Source organism: Neltuma alba, unplaced genomic scaffold, assembly GCF_004799145.2.
Source record: "Neltuma alba isolate B1F8T4 unplaced genomic scaffold, ASM479914v2 tig00012051_pilon, whole genome shotgun sequence".
NCBI lineage: Eukaryota > Viridiplantae > Streptophyta > Magnoliopsida > Fabales > Fabaceae > Neltuma > Neltuma alba.
The window spans coordinates 461095-488112 of NW_021636615.1; the positions used below are offsets into that span (position 1 = coordinate 461095).

The 27018-nt window shown below is 36.4% G+C and overlaps 2 protein-coding genes across 2 annotated transcripts; both read left to right on the forward strand.

Annotated features, from left to right (window-relative positions):
• The first annotated feature begins 240 nt into the window (after positions 1 to 240).
• Positions 241 to 14309, forward strand: LOC114721635 (receptor-like protein kinase At5g59670). Its single transcript, XM_028907495.1, has 10 exons — positions 241 to 278; positions 481 to 552; positions 639 to 710; positions 814 to 885; positions 1093 to 1192; positions 2361 to 2609; positions 2720 to 2846; positions 13282 to 13344; positions 13422 to 13611; positions 13904 to 14309. Exons 1-10 carry the CDS (start codon positions 241 to 243, stop codon positions 14307 to 14309), a joined length of 1389 nt encoding a protein of 462 aa, XP_028763328.1.
• A 10728-nt stretch (positions 14310 to 25037) lies between these two features.
• Positions 25038 to 26000, forward strand: LOC114721636 (uncharacterized mitochondrial protein AtMg00810-like). Its single transcript, XM_028907496.1, has 2 exons — positions 25038 to 25648; positions 25799 to 26000. The coding sequence occupies exons 1-2, from the start codon at positions 25038 to 25040 to the stop codon at positions 25998 to 26000; spliced, it is 813 nt and encodes a 270-aa protein (XP_028763329.1).
• The last annotated feature ends 1018 nt before the right edge of the window (positions 26001 to 27018 follow it).

Consider the following 27018-nt stretch of genomic DNA (forward strand, 5'->3'; position numbering starts at 1 on the left):
CACGTCTCCAACTTACCAAACAGATGGTATTATAATTCCTCAACCAATTACTATTTTCTATTGTTGTTTCATGATCTCCGAATCTGTTGGCTTTGACTTCTGAGACCCTATTTATTATTGGCAACAATATAGCGGATGCCATTCGGGACATAAAAGAAATCTACGAAATCTACAAAGTAGAGTGGCAAGGTGACCCATGTGTTCCGGAAAAATTTGGATGGCGGGGACTTAGTTGCAGATATGACATCAATAACTCGCCCAGGATTTTCTCACTGTAAGTATCTGTTTTCGCTCTTGTTGAGTTAAAGTAAGCATTCCTTAAAGAATCTCACTGTAATTATTAGTTCAACTCATTCCAAAATATTGGCTTGTTTGACACTTAAATGTAAAATTGACTTGAGTTAATTTGATGTTAATTATTCAAAATATAATCATCAAACTCCTCTGCCTTTGTATATCTATTAATCATTATCAAAGCAGAAACTTGAGCGCCACCAACTTAAGAGGACAAATAGCTGCTTCATTTTCGCAACTTATAGAGTTAGAATACTTGTAAGTATATAATTAATAATTTCATCAGGACAAAATCTCAACTATAATTAAGAATTTTGTCATATAAAATATTGCTTTTGTTTTAGGGATTTATCAAGCAATGGCCTGTCAGGACCGATACCGGAATTTCTTGCTAAATTGCCAAAGCTGAGAATCCTGTAAGTTTTACAAAATGCATTAATATATTTTTTAATACCTGATATATGTTCATAACTTGAAGACCCCATGCTAATTGAATGCATTTCACATTGTTTTGTGCAGTAACTTGAGTGGCAACAAGCTTACAGGTTCAATTCCCAAGGCTCTTAAAGAAAATTCAGATTTGAAAACGAGGTTTCTCACCTTGAATCTGTCATAGTTGCTCAGCCGTTACTGCCTTTTTTCACCCCTTGTGTTAAACTAAATCAGTTTACACTGGCTCTTGCTTTTCTTAAGGCTATTAATGGAAAAGATTTATAATTATTAGATAAAACTCAATAAATATTACCGAGTCAAATTCAATTTGTAATTTTAACTATACCCATTTGACTTATCTTTCAGTTTGGACGATAATCCTGGCCTCTGTTTGAGGGATCCATGGAAGAAGAAAAAGCACAAATTCCCTATTCTATTAATTGTATCTGTTTCAGCTTCGACGGTCGTAATTCTGATTTCCCTAGGAATTTGGATCTTCAAAATGAAAAAACTGGAAGGTACATACAAAATACTGCTTGTTTTTATTACTCTCTCCTCGCGTGCAGCCTTTTCCTTAGCAAGCAAAGGATGAGATGAGAAAGTATGTTTAGGATGTAGGATGCACATCATAAAATTGAACAGGGTGTTGGATATGGATGCTCATTTATCCTTCATTATATAACATGTTTTGATAATAACTTTTTCCCTAACAGCTTTTTTAATCTCTAACTAATAACTTTATTGAGCGTAATTTTGAAGAAGTCATATTATTTGGGAACTAATTTCAGTACTCATTACTTTAATAGGCACTTTAAACTCATTAGATCTTGATCATCCATATTTTATTTGAATGGTTCAGATTTGATTTTTTTTTCCTTTTTATTTGTTCAAAACAATTATTTCAATATGCATAGAATCTAAAATAAAGATAATCTCTTAGCTATCATTTTTTCAAAAAAAAAAATAGTTTTTCCTATTTTCCTATTTAAAAATAATTAATTAAATATTTTAAATATGAACCATTCAAATGAGATATAGACAGCTAAGATCTGATAAACTTAGGGTGCTCATCACTAAAACTAGTTCCTATTATTTCTTAAACCAATTAAAAATAATAAATCACCTACTTGCTTATTGGAATGAGTTTGGATGCTCATCATTTGGATTGTGCCGTCTGGAGGTCCAAATCTGATTTGAAAGGTCTGAATTTAATTTTTTGATTTTTTAAAAATAATTATTTTAATGGCTATAAAATTTAAAATAAAAATAATCTATTAACTATTATTTTTTTAAAAGATGGATTTTATTTAAAAATAATCATTTAAAAATTTCAAATCTGGCCCGTATTTGATGAGTTTGGGGTCAAGAGTGGTGAGCATCCAAAGTCAGCTCTAATTCTAATTTTTTTCCCTCATATCAAGTGACCCTAATTAAAATGTTACTGTTACCATGAATTTCAATATTACCTTTTATATTCTCCTTTTCCTTTTGCGTCAGAATAATTGTCTGTTATTAGTCATACCCCTTTGAAATGGCAGAGAAAATATCCTAGTGCTATTGTCCACGTTTTTAATTCTCCTAACATATCTTGTGCAATATTCATTTCTCCAATTCATAACACACCTGACGTGCAGTTCCGAAAACCCCTATTAACATTTGCAGTGGATTCTACTGTTTCAACAAATCAAGAAGCATGGGAATATTTAAGAAATCGTGCTTTTTCTTACTCAGAGGTTCTTGAAATCACTAATAACTTCCAAAACTTGATTGGAGAAGGAGGATTTGGAAAAGTTTATTTAGGCACTCTTAAGGATAATACTCAGGTTGCAGTGAAGTTACTTTCTCAGTCATCAAGGCAAGGTCATAAAGAATTTCGATCAGAGGTGAAAACGAAATCTAACAAAGAAATTATATTTTTGTTTTCTCATGGATGCCTCGTTCTACTTAAGTTTATTCTTATTATAAAGATGATAAAGTTGAGTATAAATTGCAGGTAGAACTTTCGATTGTTGTTCATCATAAACACTTGGTTTGTCTGATTGGATACTGTGAAGAGAGTGGTGCTAGGGCATTAATTTACGAGTACATGGCTAATGGTGACCTCCAGCAACATTTGACAGGTAAGGATTATTGCTAAAAAAAGCTTTGGTCTCTTTTGTTTGTTTTTTGGACTTTGGCAAGAAAAATTATGTTGGTTTTTTAGACATGTTCCAAGTAGTAAACAACTAATATCAAAAGTACTATATTAATATAAGTGTTACTTAACTAATTTGGATAAATCAAATAATTTAAATAAATTAATCAATTATAACAAATATGATATGATCTCTCAAAAATACCACTACAAAAATTGACTTTTAATTAATATTTTGTACGACAACTCTAGAAGTCATTGTTGAGAGTTAGCTTTCTATAGTAACTTTAAAAGTCAATGCAAAAAGTATGCTCTTTAGTGGTAACAATATAAGGTACAAATGAAAGTCTAATTTTCAGCTGCGGCTCTAGAATTTCGCTGCTGAAAGTGAGACTTTCTGCAGTAATTCTAAACAGTCATAGCTGAAAGTAAGACTTTCAATAAATGGCTGACGTGGTGAACATCTGACGACCAGTGACCCATATTTTTCTTTGAGAATAATTTTTTAAAAAACACTTTCAGCAACATTTCTGTCAACAATAAAAGATACCTTCTACCGTAACCTGTTTTGCCGCTATTGAAACCAGTTTTCAACTGTAACAAATGGGCTGTCAAAACTTAAAAAAGCCATCACTAAAATGCAGTTTTGGCGGCGATTATCATTGTTGCCATTGAAAACTTTTTGGAGCAGCAACTTTTTGTTGATGGCAAGTTGCCGCTAAATGTTTTTTTTAAAAATATATATATAGTATACCTTTGTATAACAGTAGATTATATATCAATTTACAAGTTAAATAAATTAATTTAAAAAAAGATAAATATAAAAGCTAAAATGATAAATCCAACCCTCAACTTATAAATGGGACCTCACAAAAATTCTACAATGAAAAGAAGCTGTCCCATATGAACAGATATCATATATATATATATATATATATATCTCCCCAAACCTGTTCCTTAGCACAAGAGATCATAAAAATGGACACACAATCTACAAAGATTAACTAATCAATCATGCAGCTCAAAGCCACCCAAGAAACGCGGGTACATGGCCCACAACTAAAAATTGCGAGTGTGACACTCACAAATATTCATTCCTCCATTTCAAGTGTGTTAGTTATTACACAGGATTAGCACCTCTCATACACCTGCTAGCTAAGCACCTTCCACATCCCATGCGGGATTTATGGATTGTACCCTTCCGGTTAGTCCATAAGGATCTGCATAATGGTGCGCCGAAGGCTAACAAAACTAGCGTTCAACATTCAATGCCTTAACCTCTTGTAAGCATGCATGGAGTCTGTAACATCTAAATGTCATCTCTTTTCAATACCATTGACTATATCTTGTATTAAAAATGATAATGAGGACATATTTCACTAGATCATAAAATTAAGTATTACCTTCCGTTCTTAGTATAAGAATTAGTTTATAGTTCAAACCACAAACTAGATCTTATATTAGATGTCTGGAATAGTAATTTCATTATATTTCACACTTTATAGATAGGGATTAGATGTAAATTTGCCCTAAAAATTTTTACTTATAAGCACGGGCACCCGAAAGTTTTTTTAGGTGCAAATCTGTCTTGCAAGTTTAAATTCGTAGCAATAATGTACTTTACTGTTAAAAACGTTAATAATCAATGTTAGTCTTTTGACGGTAAGAAGCAATATTGCTAAATTTTAAACTTTTAAGATAAATTTGAGCCTGAAAAAACTTTTGACGGGTATTCAGTGCTTCTGAGTGAAAACTTTCAAGACAAATTTACACCTTAACCATTAAATATAATGATAATTTTTCATAAAATAACTCTAACTTCCTCTCCGAAACCAATGTATGTAAAATACTTCAAACAACACAATAATCAATAGTATAATTAGAAGTACATTATAATACATGTAAATTATTTAAACCAATATACTCCTCTGGTTTTATTTATGAGGTAGAGAGAGAAATTTTTTTATTTTATTTATAAGCCACTTCACTAAAGTTTTAGCATGAAGGTGGTACTATTTTGTCCTTCATTTCCAGATAAATTTGAACCCAAAAAAACTTTTGACAGGTATTTAATGCTTTTGAGTAAAATCTTTCAAGGCAAATTTACATCTTAACCATTAAATATAATGATAACCTTTCATAAAATAAATCTAACTTCCTCTCCAAAACCAATGTATGTAAAATACTTCAAACAACACAATAATCAATAGTATAATTAGAAGTATATTATAATACATGTAAATTATTTAAACCAATATACTCTTCTGGTTTTATTTATAAGGCAGAGAGAGAATATATTTTTTGTTTTATTTATAAGCCACTTCACTAAAGTTTTAGCATGAATGTACTATTTTGTCCTTTATTTAGTATATTGTAAATAGTTATTTTTTAAAAGGTGCGTGTATTAAATAGAGGTAAAGTTAAAAAGTTGTTATATTTTAATGAAGAGTTAATACAGTTTAAAATTTTTCTTAGTTTGTGTGCATGAAACATGCTAGAAGTGCTTTATAAATAAGATCAGAAGAGTATTTTGATAAGAGAAATTTACTTATGAATTAATTGGGGCACTATTCACTCGCCTAATATGTTCCCAAATATAGTAATTCACTTTTAAGCGTTTCAATGTATAACAAAAACACGGCAACAAATTTTTAAAATTTCTATAATTTTAAACTTCTAAAGTGAAATTAAACCAAAAATTTTTTTGGTGCTAAACACTCTTGCGTGGAAATTTCCCAGGCCAATTCGCCTTTAACTCTAAAATTTTATGAAACCCATCATAGTTCACTTGATTTACGGTACTCCCCTTTGTACTTGAATTTACTCCTAAGGGAAGGAAAGGCATAATTCTTTTTCATACAACAGATTTTAAAATTTTCGATTCTCGCTCGAGAGTCATATACTCCATCCATAATTCAACTTTAGCCCTAGACAATGTTGTAATCACTGCCTACCTTATAACACATTCTTCCGTCTTTAATATAAAACCTAATTAATTAACTAATTTGAGTAAATTAAGGATGTTACTTAAATTAGCTAATATGATTTTTTTTAAACACCCTAATCATCTTTCTTAATTTTCTCATTTTCTCTCCTACTTAATTATTGTTGAAGGAATATTAGTAGAGTTAATTTGAAAAAAATTAATAAACATGTGAAACAAGTTTTACACGTAAAGCCGATATCAAGTCTCAAATTAAGTCCTGCACTATGGACTGGAGGAGTCCTTTAATGAATCAAAACCTTTGATAAATTCTTTGGTTACATTGCAACCCTTAATTTCCACATCAACTTGTAACCAAAACCACATTTTTAAACGAAAAGAAGTATTTTTCATTATCTTTACTTTCATTTACATACTTAAAACAACCTCTTCAAATTCTGGTTCTAGCATAGAATTTAAGTAGTTTATACTAAAATGTAGACAATGAAAACATCACCCATGTTTAATAGCTGCTCAATCGAATCAAAATCCCTTCCTCCCACATTTAATGAAACATGCGCATGCTAAAATCATGTCACAAGACAAGCACCACAGTTAGTGAAATACCAACCAACATTCATTCCACATCGTCACAAGGTTACCCCCACTCTTGAAATACCAACCAACATTCATTCCACATCGTCACAAGGTTAGTGAAATCTTTATGGAAGATTTAAATCAAAACAATTCAGAATAGAATCTAAATTCATCTCCACCAAAAAATAGTCAAGGAACACTTATCCATATCAGCTTTTTCCTTTCAAACATTTTATCAAACACTTGATATGGGTTAAATAAATAGCATGCTCCATTCCTCTTCTTATCACGACCCCCAAACTTATATGCTCTACATATAAATCCAGTTTTATTCAATAACCAAACTTGGGACAGCCAAAACAAGTACCAATTAGAAGAAAGACCACAATTTTCCAATCCACACAAACGACATAATAAAGGGAAAGACAATGTTCTGCACGCGTACATATATGGCAGCGTTATGAAAAAAACAGAGGAGGGAGAAGGGATTTGGACATGCCCTACACAAACCGACGCACGAGAGAAGATGACAACGATAGAGCAACATACAAAGACTCACTCTCACAGATACACACACTGGTGACGGGCAGGGAGAAGGACAATGGCCGTGCTGAGCCTAGACGAAGATTGAACCTCCTGAAACTTCCTCAGTTCCTCCCTCTCTTCCTTGTACTTTGACAAGAAGGGAGGGAAATAAGGGATTGAGGTAAAGAAATTCTGGTGGTTATATTATTAATATTATTTGAAAGACGGGCCTTTACAACTGTTGCTATAATTTTCCTATGGTTTTCTTGCCTCAAATATATTTGTTAATTATAGAATTCTTAAAATCATTGGTTGGTGTTAAAGGCAACGTGGTACATTGAACCTTCCAACCATGTGAAATATGAAGACTTTAAAATAAAAGAGCTATTTTGTTGTAAAAGCTTGTGCATGAGATATTTAACACACATGTTCTTCACTAGATTTCAGTATCTTTACAATTGTTCCGTTAATTCGTTGCCATGTTATTTATTTTACTAGGTCAACTTGCTAGATAATTCATTTGCTGAGATTGCCTTCAGACATTTTGTAGTAGGTTTTGGATCATTGGTCTACTTTGGACCTTTCCAAGTACTGGAATGGATTGGTCAGGTTGCATACCGTCTCGCCTTGCCAGCTCATGCAAAGATACACCCTATTTTTCATGTTTCACTCCTCAAGAAATTTGTGGGCGCTGATACACCCCAATCATATTTGCCATTGCCATTAACCACCCTGCTAGAGGGCCCTATCTGTCAACCACTGGAGGTGTTAGATACCCACACCATCACTCGAGATTCTGTTCTAGTCTCCCAAGTTTTGATCCGTTGGGATAGCACTCTAGACTCCACATGGGAAGACCGCTCTGAAATGGCTGTGCTATATCCTGATCTGGACCTTGAGGACAAGGTCTATTCTAATGGGGAGGGTATTGTAACACCGGAGCATATGGGCTTAGAAAATGGAGGTCCATCAGACATGCATAGGCCCATAGCATTACGTAGAAGCATGAGGATACGGAAGAAAACGTGGAAGTTGCGTGCATTGGAGGGTGCAGAATAATATATGGATGTCAGAAATGGTTAGACGTGTATGGAATGATTTGGAACCTGATCTCTCTCTCCCCACTGCTCTATACTCTCTCTCCCTCCTTCGTGTCTCTCTCTCTATCCGTGTCTAAGCTTCTGTGTTATTGTGATTTTTGCATTTACGTACCTTTGTTTCCATGCATTTGCTCTGTAATCGCCGGATGAACACTTAATAATACATTCAGAGCTGGAACGGATTATTCGTGACTGTTGTTGAAACGTTAACGTTACATTTGGTGCTCTCGTTGAGAGATTGTGAACATCCATGGCAGAGAATACACGGTTGAAGGAGCTGCAAGCTGATATGAGACGCACCCATGAGTTTAAAGAGGATGCTCGAGCCCCCTTCAGTTAGATCGATAATCGTTTGGAAGAGGTGAACACTCGATTTGATGCATTAGAAGGCATGATGCGAGCCCTTATGAAAACTGTAGAAGGGTTGCAGTCGATTGTGGATTCTCCCGTATCGAGCTGTAAAGAACCTTCGTTTGCGGGGGGCCATTTACACAGGCGGTTGATTGTATACCGAGTCCTTATAGATCACTGAAGCTCGATTTTCCTCGGTTTGATGGCGCGTTAGATTGGCTCTTTAAGGCTGAGTGTTTTTTCAAATATTATGATATACAAGATCCTCAACGGTTGGTGATAGCCTTGGTGCATCTTGACGGAGACGTCTTGCCCTGGTATCAAATGTTGCAAAAGGCAGGATGGGTTACTCGATGGCTGGATCTAGCTAAGGCAGTAGAGGTATATTACGGGCCTATGCAATTCGATTGCCCTCGAGCACAGCTTTTCAAGCCAACACAACAAGGTCTGGGAAGGAAGATAGAGGAATATAATTAGAAATTCTTGTCCCTCACAAACTATACTGAGGATGTACCAAAATTGGCACTACTTGACTGCTATTTAGGGGGTCTTAAACCCGAGTTGAAGCGTGATGTATTGGTACAAAGGCACTACTTCTAAATGCGATGGCATTATCCAGGTTATTTGCTGAGCCGATAACCACGGGGACTTCGATAGCTTAGTTAGCTACATCCCAACATGTGGCGACCAAACTGCTTACGAGCAACATGGGTGGCAGCGGTACCACATTGACAGCTTCTAGAAGGGGAAAAGCTAGTTTGCCCCCACTCTTGCCCACACCTAAGACGATGCCAGTCAAACGAATGACAGCAGCGGAAATGCAGGTCCGAAGAGAGAAAGGCCTTTGTTATACGTGCGACGCTAAATTCTCACCTACCCAAAAGTGCCCGAACAAGCAACTCAGGATGTTAACAGGGGAAAAGGAACAGGGGGATGACAGAGAAATAATTATGAAAGAAACAGAGGCCACCGCTACGTTGCACCATTTATCAATCTATGCTCTAAGAGACACACAAGGGCCCGTAACTATACAATTTAATGGGCTTATACAAGGGCTGCCTATTAAAATTCTATTGGACGGGGCAGTTCTGACAATTTTATCCATCCTCGCGTCGTTAAACACCTCAACCTGACTATGGTACCAGTACCTGAGATTTGTGTTTTTGGCGGGTTTGGCAGGATAGTACGAAGCGTAGAAGAAGTGAGGGATCTCGAAGTAATGGTAAATGGTAATAAGATTAAGTTAACTTTGTATGTACTACCGGTGGCGGGCACTGATATCGTAATGGGCGAGGACTGGTTGGAGACCTTAGGACCCCACATTGCAGACTATAGCACATCCACGATTAAATACCTGCTAGACGGTCAGTTTGTTGTTTTAAAAGGATTCAGAGGACCTGTCGTGACTCAGGCGCAATTCCATCATTTAGTACGGATACAAAACATAGATGCCATTGCCGAATGCTTCATGCTGACCCCCTTACAAGACGGCTCGAATAAAACATTGAATTCCACGTAGATATATGAGAAAGAGGACACGCCTAAGGAGTTAGCACGATTGTTAGAGAGGTTTAAGAGTGTTTTCGACACTCCGCATGGCTTACCACCATTAAGGGGTCATGAACACCAGATTGAGCTATTACTTAGCACTGGACCAGTAAAGGTGCGTCCATACCGCTATCCGGTGAGCCAAAAGACTGAGATAAAAAATATGGTAGTAGATCTGCTTCAAGAAGGATTGATACGTCCGAGCACTAGCCCTTTCTTTGCACCTGTCATCTTGGTAAAGAAGAAAGATGGCTCTTGGCGGTTTTGTGTGGCTTACCGAGCATTAAATGCAGTAACTGTGCGTGATGCGTTTCCTATGCCGACCATAGACGAGTTGCTGGACGAATTATACGGCTCTGTTTTTTATTCCAAATTGGACCTTAGATCAGGATATCATTAGATTTTAATGAGGGAGTCTGATCGAGAAAAGACGGCATTTCGGACTCATTTGGGGCTTTATGAATGGCTAGTCATGCCATTCGGGCTAACCAATGCTCCGGCAACTTTTCAGACACTGATGAACACGATATTTCGTCGATTTTTATGACAGTTCATTCTTATTTTTTTCGATGACATATTAGTCTACAGTGCTACTTGGGATGCATATCCCAAACACCTTGAGGCAGTGTTGCAAGTCCTGACACAACACCATTTGTTCGCCAAATTTTCTAAATGTACTTTTGGGCAACGGAAGGTAGAATACTTGGGTCATGTAGTCTCAGAGAGAGGAGTGGAAATGGATCTGACTAAATTGCAAGTAGTACAGAATTGGCCTAGACCCAAAAATGTCACGCAACTGAAGGGTTTCCTTGGTCTTAGTGGATACTACCGACGCTTCATTAAAGCATATGCGCGGCTTGCTAGTCCATTAATAACCCTCTTGTGTAAAGATTCTTTTGTGTGGTCAGAGGAAGCCCAACATGCTTTTGATAAACTAAAAAATACGTTAACACATGCCCCTGTCTTGGCCTTGCCTAATTTTTTGAAGCCTTTTATCTTGGAGACAGACGCATCTGGCAATGGTATTGGTGCCGTTCTAAGTCAGGAGAACCATCCTATTGCTTTCTTATCCAAGAGACTACCACCCAGACTACGAGCCGCATCTACATACGTGCGAGAGCTCCAAGCTATCACTGAGGCAGTCTCTAAGTTTCGCCATTACCTCTTCAGACACCCATTTATTATTCAAACGGATCATGCAAGCTTGAAACACCTCATGGAGCAAACTATTTAGACACCCGAGCAAGAGGCGTGCTTGCCTAAGCTTTTAGGGTACTGCTTTTCCATTAAATATAAACTGGGCAAGCATAATTAGGCCGCTGATGCTTTGTCTCGCGTCGCAATGGCCTTGACGACCATGACAGACACATTCATCGACCGAGTTTATTCGGTCATACAAGGGTCCCCTAAGATTCACCACCTCAAGGATCAACTGACGCAGGGACATCCTGTTGATCCTCACTATAATATGCGCCACGGTGAAGTGTATTGGGGTGATCGATTAGTGATTCCACGCGACTGCCCAGATTTAATTTCTGCCATACTTCATGAATATCATTCTTCGATGATTGGTGGACACGCAAGTTTTACTCATACTTTCTATCGCATTCACCAACTATTTTACTGGACCACGATGCGAAAGGATATTCATTCCTTTGTTAAAGCTTGTACAGTGTGTCAATGAGCTAAGCTTTCCCAGTTACATCCTGCCGGTCTTTTGAACCCACTCCTGATTCCTATGCATATTTGGGAGGATATTGCTATGGATTTTATTGTTGGGTTACTAGTGGTCTGTGGCAACTCTGCTATTCTGGTGGTCGTTGACCGTTTGTCTAAATATGGTCACTTTATTGCTCTCCCTGGTAATTTTATGAGTGCTCTGGTAGCTGAATTGTTTCTGTCTCATGTGGTAAAGCTACACGGTATCCCAAGGTCCATTGTGACTGACCGTGATAGGGTATTCACTAGTGCTTTTTGGCGCCATTTGATGTGGCTTCAAGGTGCCCAGTTGAATTTTACATTGACCTACCACCCTCAGTCGGATGGCCAGTTCGAGGCGCTTAACAAGTGTTTAGAGTTATATCTCCGTTGCTTCGTTCATGATTTTCCTTGACAGTGGTTAAGATTCTTGCCTTGGGTAGAGTTATGGTATAATACATCCTTCCATCACTCCACGAGCTTCACTCCTTTTAAGGTTGTGTATGGCAGAGACCCACCTCCTCTGCTTCGATACTCGTCTTTGGACAGCAACTGCTGCAGCGCGATGAAGTTTTAGGATTTCTCAAGTTGCATATTCAGAAGGCTCAAGCCAGAATGAAAAAATTCACTGATAAAAGGCGCCAGGAGGTCAAATTTCAAATTAACGATTGGGTTCTGGTGAAACTTCAGCCGTACTGCCAACACTCAGTGCAGTTACGTTGCTATCACAAACTGGCAATGGTCTACTTTGAACCTTTCTAAGTGCTGGAATGGATTGGTCAAGTTGCATACCGTCTCGCCTTGCCAGCTCATGCAAAGATACACCCTGTTTTTCATGTTTCACTCCTTAAGAAATTTGTGGGCGCTAATACACTCCAACCATATTTGCCATTGCCATTAACCACCCCGCCAGAGGGCCCTATCTGTCAACCACTAGAGGTGTTAAATACCCGCACCATCACTCGAGATTCTGTTCTGGTCTCCCAAGTTTTGATCCGTTAGGATAGCACTCTGGACTCCACATGAGAAGACCGCTCTGAAATGGCTGCGCTGTATCCTAATCTGGCCCTTGAGGACAAGGTTCATTCTAATGGGGAGGGTATTGTAACACCGAAGCATATGGGCTTAGGAAATGGAGGCCCATCAGACATGCATAGGCTCGTAGCATTACGTAGAAGCATGAGGATGCGGAAGAAAACGTGGAAGTTGCGTGCATTGGAGGGTGCAGAATAATATATGGATGTCAGAAATGGTTAGATGTGTGTGGAATGATTTGAAACCTAATCTCTCTCTCCCCACTGCTCTGTACTCTCTCTCCCTCCTTCGTGTCTCTCTCTCTATCCGTGTCTAAGCTTTTGTGTCATTATGATTTCTGCATTTACGTACCTTTGTTTCCATGCATTTGCTCTGTAATCGCCGGATGAACACTCAATAATACATTCAGAGCTGGAACGGATTATTTGTGACTGTTGTTGAAACGTTAACATTACACCCCTTCTTTTAACAAATCTCAACATTGATCCAACCTTGACATTTAGCTTTGTTGCTCATACTGGTCTCGTACCAGATTCATGCGTGTGTGTGTGTGCAACTTCATTCAATCACTACACACGAACCATTATCATCATATGCATGTTTTGGCTCCTGAGGCACTTTGACTAACAAATTGATGTCCACAGAGAAAAATTCAAAAGTTTTAAGGTGGGACGAGAGGCTTCAAGTTGCTATAGATGTAGCAAAAGGTTAGAGAACTAGTGATGTTTTTTTCACCCTAACAATCACATGCTCCTCTACCTTACATAATCTAATGATGTTGCAGGTCTGGAATATCTCCATATTGGTTGTAAAACTCCTATAATCCACAGAGACTTAAAACCATCAAACATTTTATTAAATAAGCATATGGTAGCTAAGATTGCTGATTTTGGATTATCCAGAGCATTTGAAAATGAAATGGATTCTCATCTATCAACTCGACCAGCTGGTACACCTGGTTTTATTGATCCTGAGTAAGTCACTGCATTTTATCAAATGAAGGAATGTTGTTATTGATTTTTTTAGGAGGAAATATACCATTATATTTCTTGAAATTCAATTTAATAGAGTTGTTACTTCTTTTTCCGGTCCTAAATATAAAACCCAGTTGATGATTTAAATTCCACTACAAATGAGGTTTTATTGGAGGAAGTACTAAATTAGGAATTTACATAAGCATGTTGACCCCAAAGAAAATAAACAACTATTATAAACTAATTGTTTGTTTGCAAAAATTATAAACTAATTGTTTATTGATATTTACAGATTTCACAGGTCTGGAAACCTAAACCAAAAAAGTGATGTCTATAGTTTTGGAATGATTCTTCTCCAATTAATCACTGGCCACCCGCCAATAAGAAGGGAACTTGAGGATATATGTTTTATTATTGATTGGATCCGTCCAAAAATTGAGTGTAGGGATATCCAAGGCATTGTTGATCTAAGGCTGGCGGGTGAATTCAATGTTAGTTCTGCATGGAAAGCTGTGGAGACAGCAATGTCTTGCATTGCGCCACTGTCTACTCAAAGGCCAGACATTAGTTCTGTGTTGCGTGAACTAAAGGAATGTTTAGCTATGGAGATTGGTCACACCAATTCAAATGGCGTACCAAGCCATCAAATCAATCATTCTGGACAGCTTGATCCAATCACTACCCTCTCAGCTAGGTAAATCATCGCCCTTGAGAGTCATCATATTAACACATCCTATTTGTTTTTCTTTTTTGGCTTTGCATATGAAACAGAAATAGGATATTCTTCGGTGTACTATATAAAGGAATTTTAAGAACTTGTTCCTTATGTTTTGTTGGACTAAGAATGTTGGGTCCCATTGTCCCAATAATTGAGGGGTAATCTCTTGAAATATGAGAAATCTCGTATTCCTTAAGTCCAGAATAAGGCATAAAATATCTTGAATCTTTCTATAGATCCAGTACCATACTGAAGATTTTCCTCAGATATTTTCCTTCCAGCAAAACTTACAAGTTTCATCATGTAAAAGAGTCTCCCTTGTAAATGAGACCTCGTGAAATCTCAATAACAATATCACCGTAACAAAATCAAATTTAAGCTCTGTCACAACTTACCATCTGAGGTGAAAAATAATTTTTCAGGGCATAACTTTGAGTAATGAAAGCATGACAATTATTTTCAACTTCTAAAAATACAATCATAACCCAAATGAAATTATATGAAAAATTATTAAATGAACAAAATTGAATACATACAACATGAAAAAACAAGTATTTAATAAAAAAAATATTTTGCAAATAATTCAAAATCTCATTTGTCACATCTCAGATTTGGGTCTAGAAGCTAAGAATAAACTTAAATCAATTAGACTATTAAGCACAAATGAGCAAGTCTTAAGTGTGCCATAAAAAAGTAGAATATTTCTTAGGGACTAAAGTACAAAATTTTTTTTGAAAAAATGACAAAAAAAACCGTCAAAATAGAAAAATTACAAATAAGGACTTATAATAATATTAGTATGGGTTTTAACAACAATTTTTGTAAATCAGTTCCTATGTGCAATTTTTCTACTTTGGCAATCTTTTTTTTTTTTTTGTTGCTATTTTCCCAAATTTTTTCTCGGGCTAAACGATACGATATATTTACTTATATTTAATGGTTATTTCCCCCATATTTAACGTTTATTCAATGAATAACCCTCAAATATAGTAGCGATATTTTATTTTTAACAAAAATACGTTGTACAAAAAAGTGGCCTTCAGGAATAGTCTAAAAGTTGGCAAACAAACAGCCTTTCTGATGCATGTGATGAGATGTTCTAAGATTAGTAGTGCACTCATCATATATGTTGCCTTTTCTCCTTTTCTCTTATGCCCCGTTTGGTAGCAAGGAATTGGAAGAAGAGAAGTGGAAGTGGAATTAACCTTTTTGTTTGTTTGGTGCGCTGGAACTCAATTCTCTACGATGTCACTTCCACCAAAAATGCTGGAACTAACTTCCACCCTGTGACTCGTGGAACTCATCCAGTTCCATGGAAGTGATTTTTTTAGACCATTATATCCTCAATTTTATAATTTATTGACAATTTTGCCATTAACATTATAACCCTCCTTTCTTCCTAAACCGTTCGACAGCCTCCCCCTTCAGCAACCTCCTGTGATGGCAAACCTCCATGAGAAGCACTGATAATGATGAAGAAGCACCAGTGAAGAAACCGTCGACTTCAGATCTAAGGGTAAAAGGCAGCAACGACTTCATCTGAGATTAGGTCGTAGCAGATTCGTGATATAGTAGGAGGCGACAACTTCAGATCTATGAAGCACTGGAGCCGTAATCATTTTTTGCTATCGTCCTTGTCTCCCACCCTTTCCCTTCTGATGGCAACGGCTTCAGATTTCTCGGATTTGAAGCCATGAGGGAGACTCGCGATTCGCAACCATCTTCTGTTATCGTCCTCATGAGGGAGAGGTTGCGTGGACTCGCGATCATCCACGTTGATTCAAATTTGCAACCATGAAGCCATGAGGGAGAGATTGCTATTTGTCTAAAACTCTTCTTCATCCTCGTTGTCCTCCTCTTCTCCTCTTCTTTTATGGCGATACCTCTGCTTCTGAATCCTTTCTTCTCTCTGTTTTTTTTTGTTTGAATTGCTATTGATTATTGATGGCTGATAGTTGTTAAAAATGGAAGAGGATTGATAATTTCCAAGTAAACCGAATTAATGTAAAATGTAATATAGTAGAAACTGAAAATGAAATTAAATCCTAATAAATAAATGCAAGTAACCTAAACTATAAAAAAAGATTTTTGATTTGATAATTTCTAAGTAAACACCTTGAATTAAATTGAAATTAAAATACTTTTTTTTTTGTTTTTATATAAAAATAATTAAAATGAATAAAGATTAATGAAATGAAAATGGAACACACAAATAACAATGATAACAATCAATCCTCTAATTCAACAACGTAGGCAATCCTCACTCCAAAAGATGCGGGAGTTAAAATAATGAATTAAGAATTATAATTAAGCTTTTAATCTAACAACCGAACCACCTCGAATTGCCACAAAATTTTTCCTAAAATCCCAACTTACTAACTGTGACCAGAATAATAAAATGGGATTAAGGATGCTAAAAACCAATGCTTAATTAGAACGCTTAAATCCAAAACAACAGAATTAAAGTTAGCAAGAGACAATATGATCCAAGATTCTAAGCCAGCTTAAAACATCAAAATATATTAACTCCAAAATCAATATAAATGTCATAACCACAACATTATAATTGAAATTAAAACTATAAACAGCTCAATGTCAAATGTTAAATGCTAAATACTAATCCAGTCACAATAATATTTAAATATAATCAGATTAAACAATAAAAATTTTCTAATAATCAGAATAACTATTCTAAGATCTAGGAATTGCTAAACAACTATTGGACAGAAAATTAAAGCAACTAAAACTCTCATTTGATGATCTGAGGTCCTGCTATTATTGTTGAATTAGAGAATTATGAAGTTAGCCATGGTTTACCATAAAAAATGCCACCTCTAGCAGTCTACCATATCCAGCCATGAAGAATATTGAAGGAAAAGTGAAGAAAACCGTCGAGCTTCTCTGGTTCTCCTTTAAGCCGTTACTCCCTTAGTCCTTTGATTTTGTTGCAACGTGGAGAGGGAGAAGATGCAGTGTTTTGGTGACTCCCTTCACGCCGTCCCCCTGTTCTGTTCGCCTCCTGCTGTCGCGAGCTCCCTGTTCGCTCTTTTTTTTTCTTTTTTTTTTTTTGCCGCCAGCTCTCCTTCTTTTCTCCAGCTCATGTGTGCGCCTCTGCTCTGCCACCAGGAAGAAGTCATAGAGAAGAAAGAAGAAGAGATGCTGTCGATGGATGATGAAGACTCAGAGGAGAGGAAGTGTGATTGCCGTGAAGCTCTGGTCCTTCGTTCTCTCTTCCTCGCCGCTGGTCCTCTCTCGTGCCATCACTCTGTTTTTTTTTTCTCTCCTGCCGTCAGCTGGTTCGTCTCTCCGTCCCCCCAAATGATGATCATTTGAATAATACTAGTAGGTTATTAGGAGGGTGGGGAGCAAAACGCAACATTTTGCCCCCTTTGTTTAATTATCTTTTTATTATATTTTTTCTTTTCTTTTTTCTTTTTATTTTTATTTTTAAATCCTCCAAAAACATGCAAACAAAATTCAAGAATAAGGTAGCATTAATTGTTCTCAAAAATCAATTACTCACAATTAAACCAAAATATGACAATTTTGCCCCTATAAAATAATAAATTCAAAATAAAATATATTAAATCAATTAACAATCAATTAAAACCAAAATGACTAATTAAGTTGACAAAACCCATATAAAAAATATTAAAATATATAAAAATAATTGAGTTTGTCAACGATGGTTGTGTTTGTGGTAGGTTGTGGCTGTGGCAAATTGCTGCGGTGGCTGACGATGAGACCGAGTATTTGGACGGTGGGGAGTGTTCTTTTTTTTCAAAGTCAAGGGCATTTTTTCACATTATAAATGGACATTTTTATTAAAAATTATATCTCATTTCCATTGGCATACCAAAACATACCTTAGAATTCACTTCTACTTCCATTTCTACCTCCACTTCCATTTCCATCAAAAACTCTTCTATTATACCAAAAGAGGCATTAACATCCACTGTCCCTTCTTTTCACATAATGGCACCGTTTTCCGTTTTGGTGCAAAATATTCATGATGAATTGCTAATCACCTTTTAAAAAAAATAGAGAGAGAAAACCAATTGCTTTGTACAAGCTGGCAGACTCTCAAAAGTTTAAATTAGTAATGATTAAAAAAATTTGAAATTACTATTAATAAAATAATCAAATTTTTAAAGAACAGTTTTAGCTGAGGTAATGTTTTGGCTACAAATGTTTTATTTAAATAATAAACGGGTTTCTCAGAATTTGCAGGAATACTGCGAAATTCAGATATCATTACAAAAATGAGCGACCACGTGATCATTGCCGTGTGAAATCTGTGTTATACAAAATCTTATCTGGTTAGTCCAAATTTAAAATTTTTTAATCTGTAATTTTTCAATGATAAATTTAAAAAAGCTATAGTTTTAATATTATTTTTAATTTATCATCTAGTAAAATAAAAAGTTTAAAACATGAAAAAGTAAATTGAATTTAAATCATCCAAAATCAATTTGCATTGTTTAAATTAAGATAAACCATTCGTGCTCTTTTTTTTTCCCATGAGTATGGAATGTGCTTCAGCAAAATTCTTGTTCCTCCCTCTTAGTGAGTTAGAGCATAAATGAAAATTTTAATTTGTGTCACTACCAGCTTACAAGCAACTTTTTTTTTGTAAAAAAAAAAAAAGGTGATCAGCGATTCAGCCTGAATATTTTGCACTGAGCAAAGGAGAGAAGCCAGGCGTGTGAGCACTGACCAGATGGGTAAATTGTATTAATGAGAGGAGAAAAGAATTACTACTCCGATTATTAATATAAGACTTAATTAACTAATTTAAGTTGATTAAAAATGTTAGTTAAATTAGTTGCTATAATATGATTTTTTTAAATATACCCTAAACATCTTCCTCAATTCTCTCTCTCACTCTCCTACTTGATTATTATTGGGGAATATTAATAGGATTAATTTAAAAAAGAAATTTGAACATGTGAAATAGGTTTTACATATAGAACCAATATCAACTTTTCAATTAGATCCTATATTAACAACCAAAAAATATTTATTATTTTTTTAATCTCCATATATATATATTTTTAATCTCCATGTGCCTCCCACATATATTTCACTTCGGCCTCATTTGTCTTGATTCACCTGGATCCGTAATAAAAGATCTGATGCCTTCTTCCTTTGAGCCCAATGGATCACGTTTTTTACTTCTTAAATTGGGTTTAAGGACGGCCCAAATTCACTTATCAGCTTAGGATCAGTATATTATCATTTTACCCATCGTTTATCTATATATACTTTTGCCACCACCAAATATTGCTCCAAGTAGAAGGAACTTGGACACCTTAAATATCATATTTTAGGTTTGATTTTTGAGGCGATATGTACAGAAAAATACATTGTTGGGAGGGATCCCTGCTACAATGTCTGACAATATTCTGAGAAATTAGTCTCTTACTGTTTAGGTGGAAGGATATTCTAGACAACCAAAAAAAAAAAATCTATACTTGTGCCAACAAAAGTTGATCCAGCTGATAAGAATTTAGCTCATCATCTAAAAAGTTATGAGTTCGAGTCATATTGTCGATGTAAGGACTTTGTCATTAAGTAATCTGTAAGTATCTTTATAAGCACTTGTTTTTTTTTGGTACAATCTTTATAAGCACTCGTTGAGCGTAGAGGTATACTTTAGCTTTGGTGAGCCCAAGACCTAAATTTTTACCTCAATTATCTCGTTCACTTTATCAGATTTAAAAAAAATTTCAAACTAAAATTGGTTTCTAGCTCTCTCTATCGACAATATTGTCCATTGGGTGTAATGTATTAGAAAAGCCAAATTGTCAAATTATTAAAAAAGCTTAATTATCATAAATGATGGCCCTTTAAATATTCTGATGGCGGGAAGATGTTCAGTTAAATATGCATAGAATAGATAAAAGTAATAATAATAAAACGGTGAACAATATATTTTTGATAGTCTAATCATTTAGCTAGTGATTTGTTTGTCAAACGATTTGATAACTAAGTCCTAAAATGATGTTTATATTAAGCATATTTATTTTAACAGTGTTAGGTGTATTTACGGAATGGAATCAACACTAATCGATTCATCAATTAAGTTCGTATTTTAGCAATCCAATATACAGGTGAATATTGCAACATGTTGATATAATTCCATTGATCAAAATAAACGATTGGAAATTGAGTTTTGTTTTCTTTTAGCTAGATTCTTGATCAACATTTAAAACCAATCTTCTACCGAAACCGAAAGGGAAAAAAAAAAATTCAATCAATGTCGACGTCAAATTTAAAGTTCAACAACTCCTCGGAATTCCTACAAGTGTCATTCATGCGTTGTTTGACTTTGGTTGATTAGCTTAAGTTGACGTGTTCAGTTTTGTTGATCATATGATGGACCAATCAATTAGCGATTAGGACTGTTCTGTGATTCGTTTCAGTTTTAGGAACTTCATTTTTGTTGGCATGAATGGACTAATTAGTAATTAGGACTGTTATCAAATTTAGACATTTCTTTTTCTTTTTTTTGCCGACTTAGATATTTCTTTTTGTTTTTTTTAAAGCTGATCCGACTTAGACGTTTCATAATTAATATTTTTCAAGAATATATATTACTAAAATGTTTCAATGAAGACAAACAACTTTGTACATTCAAAATTTTGTCCAAATGCTTCGTACAAGAATTGGAGATAAACTAGCAATGGGGATTGATTCTAGTAGTAGAAAGAGCTAGCTGCTCATAATGTGATGAATTAAAATTTACATCCCTGTGAGGATTGGGGATGTACTCATATTCAGTGTCTAATAATTGATAGTGCCTTAGGGCTTGTTTGATATGAGAGAAGAGGAAGGGAGAGGAGAGGAGGGGGTAGGAGAGATTTTGCCTCCCTTCCCTTATTTGGGTTGTTAAAATTTTTAGGAGGAGAGAGAAAACTTTTTGAAATTTTCCCTCCCCTCCCTTCATAACCCTCCCCTCCCAAATTAAGGGGATTTGGAGGAAAAGAGTAATATTTTAGTTTTCTTTGACTAATATGCCTATAATTAGTTTTTAATATTCTCATGTTATCCTTTTGATCTTACATCACATGGGGAATGGATGGTAACTGTTGTACTTTTATTGGATAATAAAAAATCCCTCCCTTTGTTTCTTTCCTCGTCTATCCAAACAAGATAATATTAAAATCCCTCATCTTCCTTCTCTTCGCTTTATCTCCATTAAAATTCCTCCCTTTTATTGAAAGTTAGTACAAACTTCCAGTACATGAGAAGCACGTGGCCATCATTCCAACGTGTTGCTGATACAAGATCTCTGGAATATTGTTGTTTCCTCATTTCATTTATTCCGCTTATTTTTACTCAGTCAAAATAAATCTGTTTCCTATTATTTTGCTGATTTATCTTGTTTTAAATAATAGGGGAGTGCTGACGAGATCTCCGGGATTATAGAGAGATCATAGGAATAATGTTCATGGCTTACTGTCATAAAGGCCACCGCTGTATTCAGTTTGATATCAGATAAAAATAAAGCAGAGCATTCTCGATAAGTTCATTGTTGTCTTTGCTTTTATTTTTCTTCTCGTTTTGTTTTATGGCATCAGAGCCTGGTTTGTATAAGTGAGTAAAAGTTTTTCATCTGTTGTGATGGAACTCTCTAATGGAGGAAACAGTCAACCCGGAATAGAGAAGCTAGTGGGCACCAACTTCAAGTACTGGAGAATGTGCATGAAAGCATACCTTTAAGGTCAGGACTTGTAGGAGCTGGTTGCTCTAGTTGATACGATCCCTTCTGATGTTCATAAGAATTCTGAGGCATGGCGTAAGTGGAACATCATGTGTGGGAAGGCCCTTTATGCCTTGAGAACGTCCATCAGCAAAGAATACATTGAGCATGTTCGTGACGTTGCTTCTCCAAGTGTGGCAGACACTTGAGAGGGTGCTCACTAAGAAGAACATGGCACGGCTGCAATTGCTAGAGAATGAGTTGTCTAGGCTAACCCAGGAAGGTATGTCGATCTCAAAATATTTTCTACGAGTTAAAAGTATGTGTGCTGAAATTTCAGAGATCGATACGGATGAAAAAATCAGTGAAGCAAGGCTGCATTGCTATCTTGTACGAGGTTTGAGAAAAGAATATGGGCCCTTTGTCACCTCTATTCAAGGGTAGGTGACTTCAGTTGAAGAACTGGAAAATTTGCTCTCAAACCAAGAAGCACTGGCTAAGCAGATGGTGAAGAGTGCAGAGACTGATGCTGTTCTATTTTCAAAAGGTAAGCCGAAAGCAAAAGCCATGTCTAGTAGCAAGAATAAAGATGAGGACTTAAGTGCTGAGGAGGATGGAGAGCCTCACATCAAGAAGCCCATCACATGCTTTAGGTGTGGTCAAACTGGGCATATAAAGAAGTATTGTCGAGTAAAGATCTCGAAGGCAAATGTTGTGTACACCGATGAAGAAGATGATCAGCTCAAATGGGATCACTGCTTTACTGTTGAAGCGATAAACCAGAAGTCAACTCAAGGCTTTGCAAACTATGTGTCCAACAAGAAGGAAGAATGGATCGTTGATTCAGGGTCTTCTCATTACGTGATTGGAAATGAAATTCTGTTCTCTGAGATACATGAACACTATGGAGACAGAGTCATTGTTACTGTTGATAACTCAACTCATCCCGTGACTAAAGAAGGAGTAGTAATAGTTGAAATAAGCGATCATGCGAGCAACAAATTGCACGACCTTTATCATGTTCCAGGTTTGACTAAAAATTTAGTGTCAGTTCGTTGTATTATTGATTCTGGAAAATATGTCTTGTTTAGACCAAAAAATGTAAAGATACTTGATAATTTGAAAGAGATATCTGCTGATGTTCTATTTTATGGAGAGAAGAAAGGTTCTCTGTTTGTTATGTCAGCAGGAGAGGCCTACATGAAGAAGACAGTCAGACTGACAACGTCGCGATATGGCATACTTGGCTAGGACATGTAGGATATTAGTTGTTGCAGCAAATATCCTTAAAAGGACTGGTAGACGGGATGCCGGACCTAAAAAATGTCCGTGAGGACATGATCTGCCAGGGGTGTCAATATGGTAAGTCTCATCGACTCCCATACAAAAGATCGTCAAACCGATGCTTAGAAATGCTTGATTTGATTCACACAATGACTCCCATACAAAAGATCGTCAAACCGATGCTCAGGATATTAGTTGTTGCAGCAAATATCCTTAAAAGAACACCTAGTTGCAGCAAACAACGGCACGTGATGGTGCTAGTGGATGACCACTCGAGATTCACATGGGTAAAATTCTTAAAGGAGAAAAGCAAGGCACTATCCAAATTTGCAGAATTCAGGGAAGCAGTAGAGAAGGAATTTGGAAAGAAAATAAAGTGCCTTAGAAGTGACAATGGTGGAGAATATATATCTGATGATTTCTTTAAATATTGTGATGATAATGGCATTAGTCGACAAATGACATGCCCAGATACCCCTCAGTAGAATGGGGTCGCAGAAAGAAAACTGGCCTATCTCACGTCAGTTTGTCTGTCATGGTTGCACAACAAGAATCTTCCAAGGGAGTTACAGGCAGAGGCAGTTCAGTGTGCATGCCATGTAACAAACAAGCTACCAGCCTGGCCAGGCACACAAAAATTCCCCTTTGAAGTTATATATGGTGAAAAGCCGAATGTAAATTATTTCAGAGTGTTCGGGACTATCTGTTATGTCCATATCCCCAAAAGCAATCGAACTAAGCTCGACCTAAAGGCGAGAAAATGTATTTTTGTTGGTTATGACTCTTACAGGAAAGGATAGAGGTACATGGATCCAAAGACAAAGAAGTCTATGACTTCGAGAGATGTTGTGTTTGATGAAGTTTCAACGTCTTTTCTGGTGCCCAAATCTGTTGCTCTTGGTGATGACTGTTCAGAATTTATCTTTCCTGAAACAAATGAGAAAATAGCAAATGATGACATGGAGGAAGAAAGGGAGGCACCACTCAGAAGTGGTGAACCCGTTGAGCAAACTGTGAGATGCTCAAACAGAGAGAAGAGGCAGCCTCACTACTTGAATGATTATGAAATCAATAATTGCTTGGTTACTACTTGCTTCTTTATGGGGGAGCAAAGCACAAATGAACCAACATGCTATGAAGAAGCGAAAGGCAATCCAGATTGGGAGAAGGCTATGCAAGATGAGATAACTGCCTTGAACAAGAATGAGACGTGGGAGTTGGTGCCCAAACCAGAAGGTTGTGAACCTGTCACCTGTAAGTGGGTATTCCGGTTGAAGAAGAAGGCAGATGGGACCATTGATAGGTATAAAGCACGTTTGGTGGCGTGAGGTTTTTCACAAAGCTATGGGCTAGACTACAAGGAAACATTTAGTCCAGTAGCAAAGATGGCAACTATAAGAATCATCATCTCTCTCACTGCGTTTAAGGGCTGGAAGCTATGGCAATTAGATGTAAAGAACGCATTTCTTTATGGAGAACTTGATAGAGAAGTTTTCATGCGACAATCACTTGGGTTCATCTCTAAACAACTTCCAAACCACGTATATATACCGATTGAAGAAAGCATTGTATGGTTTAAAACGAGCTCCACGAGCTTAGTATGGTAAGGTTGCTCAATATCTCACCTTTTGTGGCTTCAAAGTATTTGATGCAGACTCGAGCCTGTTTGTTAAATCAGATTCAAACATGCAACTATTGGTGCTATTGTATGTAGATGACATGATAATTACCGGAAGTGATGAAACTGAGATCTCTGTCTTGAGAAATAACCTGTCTCTTCGGTTTGATATGAAGAATCTGGGAGAAGTAAACTACTTCCTTGGCTTGGAGGTTGAGAAAACAAGTCAAGGGTACTTTGTGTCTCAAAGAGCTTATGCAGGGAACTTGCTGGAACGTTTCGGTATAGGGGTGGCAAAGGAAAAAGCTACTCCGATGAAACCAAACTTGAAGTTGAAGAAAGATGAAGGAAAACTGTTGAAAAATCCAATAAGGTTTCGACAACTAGTTGGCAGCTTAATCTATTTGACTATCACAAGACCAGAAATATCATATTCAGTTGGCATTGTGTCTCAGTTTATACAGAACCCAAGAGCCCCTCACCTAGAAGCCGCAAAATGGATCCTACGATACACCAAAGGGACTCTCAGTTATGGCCTACTGTACAAGAAGCAGGTAAAGTTTACATTGAGTGGGTTCACCGATGCGGACTGGGCTGGTGACAAAAATGATCGGCATTCAACCTCTGGTCATTGCTTTACTGTTGGGTCAGCTGTAGTTTCATGGTGCAACAAGAAACAAGACATCGTAGCCTTACCGAGCACTGAGGCAGAGTATGCAGCAGCAACAATGGCTACTCAAGAATGCATTTGGCTAAAGAGACTATTGAATGATATACTTCATGAAGATGATTATGTTGTGGAAATTAAATGTGACAATTAGAGTGCTATTAAACTGGCATTAAATTTGGTTTTTCATGCAAGAACCAAGCACATAGAAGTTCGCCACCACTTCATACGTGAGAAGGTCCTGAATGAAGAAATAGAGTTAACTGGTGTTCGAACAGGTGCACAGGCAGCTTATATTTTCACCAAGGCTCTGGTGAAACCCAAGTTTCAAAGCCTTCGAAAAGCTCTTGGAATCACTGACAGGAAGCTTGCACGAAGGGGGAGTGTTGAAAGTTAGTACAAACTTCCAGTACATGAGAAGCACGTGGCCATCATTCCAACGTGTTGTTGATATAAGATCTCTGGAATATTGCTGTTTCCTCATTTCGTTTATTCTGCTTATTTTTACTCAGTCAAAATAAATCTGTTTCCTATTATTTTGCTGATTTATCTTGTTTTAAATAATAGGGGAGTGCTAGTGATATCTCCGGGACTATAGAGAGATCATAGAAATAACGTTCATGGCTTACTGTTATAAAGGCCGCTGCTATATTCAGTTTGATATCAGATAAAAATAAAGTAGAGCATTCCCGATAAGTTCATTGTTGTCTTTGCTTTTATTTTTCTTCTCGTTTTGTTTTACCCTCCTATCTCCTCTTTTGAGCCAGACACACCCTTAAATTGTCTTTTTTTTTTAATAGAAACTGAATACAGACAAGACAAAGCAGTTAACAAAGATAGCCAAGACATTTATCCTTCATCAACCTTCCCCTCTTGCCTAATAGGTGGAGGTTGATCAAAGATCTTCCCTTGAATAGTATTACTTTCCATAAAAGAATACTTGGAAGGGGAAAAAAAAGAAGAAAGAAATGGCGATAAGCTAATTGAAGCGGAAAGGTCTACCAAGGATCGCTAACGTGCAAAATAAATAAATAAATAAAGAAGAAGAAGAAGAAGAAGAAGGAGGAGGGGGGGGGGGAGAAGAATGAACTCCTCAATAATCCCGTTTGATATTTATCGGGCAAGATTAGGAAAGCATTTAAGAACATACATTGAGTACGTTGCAAGGGTAATATATTTCATTGTTGCTGTTTTTTTTTAACTTTTTTTAATTAATTCACACAAGGGCCGTCTATTATATAAAGTCGCACCACTGATATAATCAAGTTATTTACTGTGCTTCTTAATATTTATGTTAAAAAAAGAAAAATCGGGGATAAATTTCTCATTGATAAATTAATTAGTAAATGGTTTCTAAGAAGTTTGTGCTTCACTGATATACGATCAATATTCTCTCATATGCGACCATCTTCCTT